This window comes from Morone saxatilis, unplaced genomic scaffold (assembly GCF_004916995.1).
Source record: "Morone saxatilis isolate NCDOM2014 unplaced genomic scaffold, NCSU_SB_2.0 Contig16, whole genome shotgun sequence".
Lineage (NCBI taxonomy): Eukaryota > Metazoa > Chordata > Actinopteri > Moronidae > Morone > Morone saxatilis.
This window is the reverse complement of record NW_023339718.1, coordinates 18,639,941-18,647,964: the sequence shown is the minus strand read 5'-3', so window position 1 is coordinate 18,647,964 and position 8,024 is coordinate 18,639,941. Positions and strand designations below refer to the sequence as shown.

The window sequence follows — 8,024 nt, the reverse complement described above, 5'->3', positions numbered from 1 at the left end:
GGGAGGCGAGGCTGATGTGGCGTTTGTTCGGCCAAGCGTGATACTCCAGCTACATTCCTCAACATAACCTCCCTGCTGGGGGAGCCATGACTAAACCACCTCAGAGGGCTGCAAACAAAACACAAATATGTATGAGCAGCAAACCGCCTGCTGGGGACTCGCTGTCAACACAGCTGTTGTTGGGATTTTTACCTTCTGAAAATTGTAATTCATGTCACAGGATGGAGAGGTTTTTACCAATCTACCTTATTTTCTCTTTGAAGTGTACTATTCCCAGAGTGGGCCTCTGGTAACAGCTTAAGAACCTCCAACAAAAAGAATACAGTGTGATACATGTGACACATGTGACACACGTGGTCCTGCATAACAGTCTTCTCATTAAAAAGAGTAACAAGGAGGCTGGTATCTGGAAAATAAAGATGCGGTCTTAGGGGGGAAAGTCCGGCAGTTACAACTTTTTAAATAGACTGGGACAACTAGGATTGGCACTGGCAATAAGTAATGCTCTCCTGTCCCTCAAAATGTTATTTTGGAGTTGTTTTGTACAAGTGGCTAAACTTTATATGCTTGTTACCATGACAAGCTAACTCTCCAAAAATTGTTCTTTTGTTGGGGCATCTTAAGCCACAGTTACTCTGTGTTTCTCTGTGAGTTTCTCTAACTATTCATTTATGTTACAACTCATTCAAGTCATTCATCAAGCACAAATGAGTTAAGCCACATTTGATGACAATAGCAACTAAGGTATATCATAGAGTCACTGATTGTGTTTTGCAATAACAAAGCATTTCAAATCTTCTACAGCCTCTGGGCCTCTCATCTGTGATTGGCTCCTCATCCATAGCAACAGCAGTGAGGCTGGTGAGTGTTGTAGCCGTATCAAACATGGTTCCTTAGAATAAAGTTAAAAATTGAAAATGGGTGGTAATAACACAAAACTATAGTATTATTACTCCATCCAAGTGAATATTCATGATTTGCAGCCCTACTACTAATACTTGCTCAGCTCTCACACCCCATTCCCTGAATTACTTCCATCATCTGACACAAAGCCTCTAACACAGGACACAAACAACTTCTTAGTTGAAAATTAACAGAGGAGTGGCTGCACTAAAGCCCACCTCTGAGTAGAGTCTTTAAGTAAAGCACTTAACCCTGGAACTGCTTTCTAAAGATTTATTAGAAAGCGTCTACTAGTAAACGTCAAACAATGCTGCACTTCTGTTTGTGGACTACGGGGGGCGCAGCAACCTCAACGTGTTTAGTTCTACCTGCCAGCTCACCTGTGACAAGAGGAAGTCGCAGCGTAATCCTTTGATGAGGAAACAGACCTGGCCTTGGCCTGCTGGTAATGCTTTGTAAATGATTAAGCCTCTCACTGAGGCTGCAGTGTTTATATCTCACAGGCTTGTCCGTATCAAAAGACACACAAATGAAATAAATGCTTTCTTATAGATCACCATTTGTGTATGAACTCATACAAACTGACTTGTACATTTACAACAGTTCCTTCTCTGGAGGCCCATTCCTGGAAGCTTAACCTGGTTTTAAAGTCACACACTCTGAAATTCCAACAATTCGACAAACACCTGACCTGGGCACATGGAGGGGAAATGAGGAACCGATCAATTACATGTAGGAGCTCAAGATTCTTAGAGAGATTGTCGAGTTAGAAATACCAGAGCTGTAACTGAGAGCTCGGGGTCCTAATAAGAAAATGCACTTCAATAAAAGCAATCTGAAACTCATTAAGATGCCAATCTCCTGTCAATTATGTTTATTTGGCCTGTATTAAAGATAGAATAGGACTGCAGAGATGAAAGTAATGGTTCTTCTGTTGTAGATGTTTTACTCAAGTGCACTTTAAAGCCCTGATGGTGTTAATAGCTGAAAATCCAATAAACCTGAATGAACTTGGATCAAGATCTTGGCTGTAATAATGTTAAACAGTCCTGCTTATCCTGAACTTTAATGTCTTTTTGTATTTGTTTAGAGGTTATGTCTGCCAGTCTAAGCACAATATACAGAGGTCTCCAGGTCTTACCAACGTGTCATCACTGCGTGCCACACTTATGTTGCTTCTGGACAGGAATGAGCGGGACAGGCGGTTGCATAAGGAGATAAGTCGGACGGATTGCTGGAAAAGAAGAAGAATGGAGGTTTATGAATGAGTAGAATGAGAACTAGTTGATGTCAAGTCGTGTTAAGGGGGACACGACCAGGCAGGCAGGTGTGGACATGAAGCAATTTTCTGCTCTGTTTAAATTCACTTCAGTTGCTTTTCTCATTGTGATTCACTCTTTGATAACCCCATTGTCTTTCATACTGTTAGGTGAGTTTACTTGCTCCTTACAGTACAGAGTCGTGCTCTCTACAACTCTCTTAAATTAAATTTTAATTGAATTTAAAAGCTGAGGTTAACTTTGCAATTAGTGCCTGTCCTTTCGCCAAATGAACAGAAACCAGCAAATTCAAAGTTCAACATATTTTATTACTCTAGATCTTAGCCTTGAATGGGCTCTATTTGCTCAGTCTTTCAGACTATTCAAAAGAATCTGGCCTTGATTGGAGCTGGGTTTTTTTATTTTCACTCCCAATTTGCTAATATGGTGAGATATTTCATAAACTTGACTTTTTGAATCTCACTTTAACTTAAATTATGACTATATTCATGTCTCTGCTTCGTCATGTTTTGGCTACAGTTTCATATGTGGGAATAAATAAACCTGAAGTCAAATTAAGCTTACTGAAATGCCGGTTCAGTGTGTGAGACTCTTAGCAGAAGACAGAGACATGGCGTGACAGCACTGCCAAACCATCACAGATAAACAATTCCAGCATTTCTTGCAGGCTGGGTGCAGTGGTGGGTCAGCCATGATGAACCAAAAGAGACAAGGAGACGACCTTTTAAAGCAGCACTGGTATCAAATGAGGAGGTTTTTTTGGCAAGAAGCTGTCAAAGTGCAGTGTTTTGGGTATGTGATGAGTTACTGGGAGAGTTTAGTAGTAGTTATACAGTAATTTCACTCCAGTTAAGGTGTGTAAAAATCAGAGATAGTATCACAGACATGCACTTACTTTCCATTTTCTTCGAGCTGCAAACTTCTTGAACTTTTCCATGTTGACAGCCGACTCCTTTCTGCTCAGTGCTTGTAGAGTGTCTTTTGGCTAATTTCACAAACACATGTATCGATAGACAAATTATTTAATTTTATTAAGTACAAAATCAATAGGTTGAGTCACAACACAATATTCATTTTAGAAAACGAAACCATTTCAATATCAACTACTGCCACAAAATAAAAATCAAACATTTGAAATTTTACAGGTTTACAGATGTTATAATTAAATGGAGATGACAGTCAGCTATCAAAAGAGTCTAACCTTGATCCAAGGGTGCTGGAGGCTGTCCTGAATAGTCATTCTTTTTCTGTGGACAGTAAAAGTATAAAGAGTAAGGAGACAGAGACATTTTAGACTTTAGATATTTAGCAGTTCCAGAGTTGATAGTTAACAGCTTCATTCAGTGCTTTCTGGTGTGACAGCATTTTAATGGCCAAAGCAAGGTAGACGCATGAAACTATAAATTAATGTCAATTATTTTTAATTTCAAAGAAGAAAAAATATGCCCCCATCCATGTGTGGGGTGTGGCATTCAAAATCTAGTTCCAGGAACTCAAGTGGGTGGTTAAAAATAAATAAAGCCTTTAATGAATATGGGCAAAAATACTGACAAACACTGACAAACTTGACTTTGTCAAGGTGTGTTGACACACAGTCATTATGTGTCAGATGTAACAGGAATTGGATGCAATGTCCCACGCATGAATGAGGACATATTTTTTTCCTCTTTAAAATTATTTCTTTTCACCTCCAAGACCATTGGAAGTTGTAAGGGGCACCAGAAACACTGCTGTTGTATTATATGTGCAAAAATAGATTAAATGTATTAATGCCACCGCTGTCAACAGCCCATGAAAGCTGTGGACAAGTTAAACGAGAGATCACATTACCACAGACAGCAAACACAGCTGTGTGCAGATCAATATAAGAAAGTGTCACTCAAATGTAGCTGTAAAGAAATAATTATGATACAGTTGTGAAATACTAATATCCCATCTTGATATAAATTTGTCATAATTCTTTCTAAACCTTTTCTTCTAGTAGTGTGACTCAAACAGGAACAAACTGTGGTGAATCTTAAGTCGTGTTCAGACTGACATCAGCACTGCATGAAAAAATGCAGCCCTCTCATTCATTATAATGAGGCCACTGGGGTAACACAACACAAACAACACACGATCATCTGGCCAAAACCAAGTTCAACATTTGTTGCAGTGTTTTAGCCTAATAAATCATTAATCACCAATAATTGATGAAAATAATTGTATAATTAGTTGCACCCTTACTGAATACTATAATTGTGACAATAATTGTTGATTCATACATACAAAAAATATTCCTCCAAATGAAAATACTACTTTTATAAAATTGATTAGTAACTTTTTTCTTCTTTTTTTCTTAACTCATCCCCATTTTGCTATATTGATCTATGTTGATCTAAAACATCTCATTTCCTTTTTGAAACTATCCAAATAACACATACTTCTCAAATAACACCTAAAATGACGCATTGAGACAAATTATCAGGAACATCCGAGTAGACAGGGAGCAATTTACGTGACAATCAATTTGTGCACTACTTCCCAAGATACATATCTTAACGGGCAGGATACTTAAGTAAGAGAAGATGTTTCAAAACATAAAGCCTCCATCCACATATAGGCTATATTTAATTAGCATCACTAACGCTCTGAATGTCAATAATCTATATTAAATTACCATCTGACATTCAACAGAAGCCAAGGTAGTCGTTAAGGGAACTGGTGTGGTCGAAAGTACAGACGCCACTTCCCTTAGTCCCCCTTACAACCACATCCCCTATCACAACTGCTGTCAAATAACAATGAAAACAACAAGACATTGTTTTAAAGAAGTTTCACTATGCTCAATGTAAGCCAACATAACCATTGGGGAAATTGGTGTAGCGCAGTACATCACTTCCTCCTCTACGTCTACCACATCCCTGTTTCTAACCGAGGCTATTTTAAAGGCTATTCTGTTCTCACACACACCTGAGTCAAAGTACCACAAACCTTTACTCTGCTGACTGAGGTAACAGTGAACTTAAGGGGTGATACTGTCTTTCCACATTTTAGGTGAGGAAATGTTCCAATACAGTGGCTATGCTGGTGCACTCCAATGTCATGGTGCACATTAGTAAACAGTGATGTGTGTCTTCTTCAAGGAAACCTTCATTAATCTTCCTGCCAGCTGAGTAGATCCATGTCTGCTCACTATGTAGATCAATTAAAAGCCGTTCCATTTTGATGCACTTGGTCTGGGATTTTTAAAAGCCCCATTAGTTCAAGTTTGTAAAGTCAGTCTCCTCTTTCTCCCTTTGCAGTTTAAAGAAACACGTTTCTTTCTTACTTTATCCTGTCTAAATGAAAATCTCCACACCTATAATAATTCACCCCTATTAGCCCCCTCACTCTCGCTCCATTGTTCTGAAGAAACAGGAGACAAGAAAAGAGTTTTGATGGCATTACTGTCTTTAAGTGTAGCTGCAGCCATTCAGCTGTTGCTGGGCAACTCTGTAATAAGGAAGAGATTTTTAGGTACCAAATAGTCTCTAGTGACAAAGGAGATTTATTATAACATCTGCAGGGGGCAAATATTCTATTTTCTTGTCAGCTTTTTAGACCTAAAACAATGAGACCAATCAAAGAGACGATATTTAGAATAATGTCTTTTAAAAGATATGATTATATATTGTATGTAGAGATAGGTACAAGATGGAACATCTTATTTATAATGTTGTATTACTTTTGAGTTGTGAACTGGCTGCTGTCCCTAGTTGACACTTGTTCCAGATAGATGTATTCAGAAATATGAACTTCAGATAGCGATTTCTCAAAATAGATATATGGAATTGTGAAAATTAAATCAAATAAAGTAAAAAAATCGGGAGTAATCTAAGTTTCAAAGCATTCTCCTATGGTTTAAACTGACTGATTGATTCACTCTTGTGCTAAAAATATTAGTTGATTAATCCATTATTTAATAACAATTTAGACAACTGATTATTCATTTAAGTCCTCTATCAAGTATAACTTTCCAAAACTACCACACACAACCAAAAAAAACAATAATGGATGCAAGAAAAAAAGAAAGAGGGATCATACATACTTGGGGTCTTTGACAAGCAGCCTTGCTATGAAGTCTTTGGCCAGGACGCTGGTGTTGCTGAAGAACTCCTCGTCAAACGTGTAATCCACGGCCGACACGTTAGCCAGAGTCTCCTGCTTGTTGTCACCCAGGAAGGGGGACGCACCACTCAGACTGCAAGATGGGGCCAGGGTTAACAATAAGGTTAGAGGTGTGAACGCTGACTGTTGTTTAACAGAGACAATGAGGACAACACAGTCAAACACACAGTTTTGAAAATATAACACACTGAAAAATCCTTTGAATTTAATTAATTTCTTTTTTGACTGCATGTTAAGCTCCACATTTCTGCTTTAATCAACTCAACAACTTTAGAACCAGCAACCTAATCCACTTTAACAACAGTAACGCTCTCTCATCATCTAACTTGTATCAGTGGGTCTTGCAATCACAAGGAAAGGGAATACATTGATTCAAACACTAACTCACCCGCTGCTGATTAGCTTTGGCCCTCGAAACCAAAACTGAGACCTTACTACTCGTGGATGTGGGAATGTGATTACGGAGCCGTGTAGATTACAGTGACTCATTAGTCAAGCCTTGCTATCAAACTGAAGTATTTGGTGTGTTAGTCAAACACTATCACTGGAAAGCCAGTTGGCTGGCTCTTAGTCCCATTGAATATGCGAGGGGGTTTTTGAGCTGGGTGCAGGAATTTTAACGCCGCTCTTAATTGAATGCGCGCATAAAAATGAGCAGATGTACCGAGGGGATAACATGTGCCCAGCACGAGACAAAAGTACGTTTTAATGGATAAACCAAGATACAGCACAGCACACACACAGGGCTGTGTCATGTGTGTTGATGAGGTCTCTAAGAGCTCAGGCAGTTAAACCAACACCGGCTCTGGCCTTGCCTTCTCCACTGAAACCACTCCAGCTCGTCAGCACCAGCCGCTAATTAACATGCCAGCTGGGACAGACATGGAGGTGGTGCGGTTGAAGCTCAAGTTGAGTGGAAATGTATGAATTTATCGACTGTATAAAGGTGCAGCTGCTCACAACAAACAAGTAATTAAGTCAATTATTCACCAAGCCAAGCAGGAAAGTGATAAGTCAGGATTCTGTGGTGACATTTTATCCACTGTTTTCCCAAAACGCAACTTAAAGATGCAGTATTTACTATTTTTTAAGCTGAAACAGACCCGTCTTACAAACTACAACCCAAATTAGGGTAGTTATTATCGTTACTCACTGATTGACCACACTTAGCCAAATGATTTCAGGTTACATTATCTCAAACAGCTGAAGTCTTTCAAACTCTCAAAAATGGAAACAGTACTGCAGTATCTTTTGCTAATTCTCCGTAATGGAGCTTTTTGTGCATCTTTCATTACGGTGAAGCAATCGGCTCATCACTCATGCAGAAAACTCCCATTTAGAGTTTGGAGATGGTCCCAAAAATCACCACAAATCGTTTAATTATTCCTGGCCACCCCCCCCCCCCCATCCACATTGTTTTTTTTACAATAGGAGATGAGCAGTAAGTGCACCTCACTGTTCGTTTGTGATAATAGGCAGTGAACGATCTATTTTCTACCTTGCCATGCAGAGCTGTGACAGCTGTGGGGGTGGACAGCATGAACAAAGATATTGTGTGTACGGTAGAGTGTGTTCATGTAATGTAGAGACAGAATGATGCATCATTTTAACAGCATGTTGTGTGAATGTAATAAAGTTTGCAGTTAATGTTGCAAAAACTTAATTTAATGACTACCAGCTGAAACTGATAAA

The 8,024-nt window shown here is 39.0% G+C and overlaps 1 protein-coding gene across 2 annotated transcripts in view; it reads right to left on the bottom strand.

Moving 5' to 3' along the window:
- Positions 1-8,024, bottom strand: part of dapk1 (death-associated protein kinase 1) — a 73,206-nt gene that overhangs the window by 29,989 nt on the left and 35,193 nt on the right. For both annotated transcript variants that reach the window (XM_035658345.1, XM_035658346.1), the window contains 4 exons: positions 6,253-6,405; positions 3,385-3,430; positions 3,079-3,168; positions 2,045-2,137 (listed from right to left, as the gene is read on the bottom strand). In XM_035658345.1, coding sequence (XP_035514238.1) covers positions 2,045-2,137; positions 3,079-3,168; positions 3,385-3,430; positions 6,253-6,405 — 382 coding nt within the window. The remainder of the gene's footprint in view (positions 1-2,044; positions 2,138-3,078; positions 3,169-3,384; positions 3,431-6,252; positions 6,406-8,024) is intronic.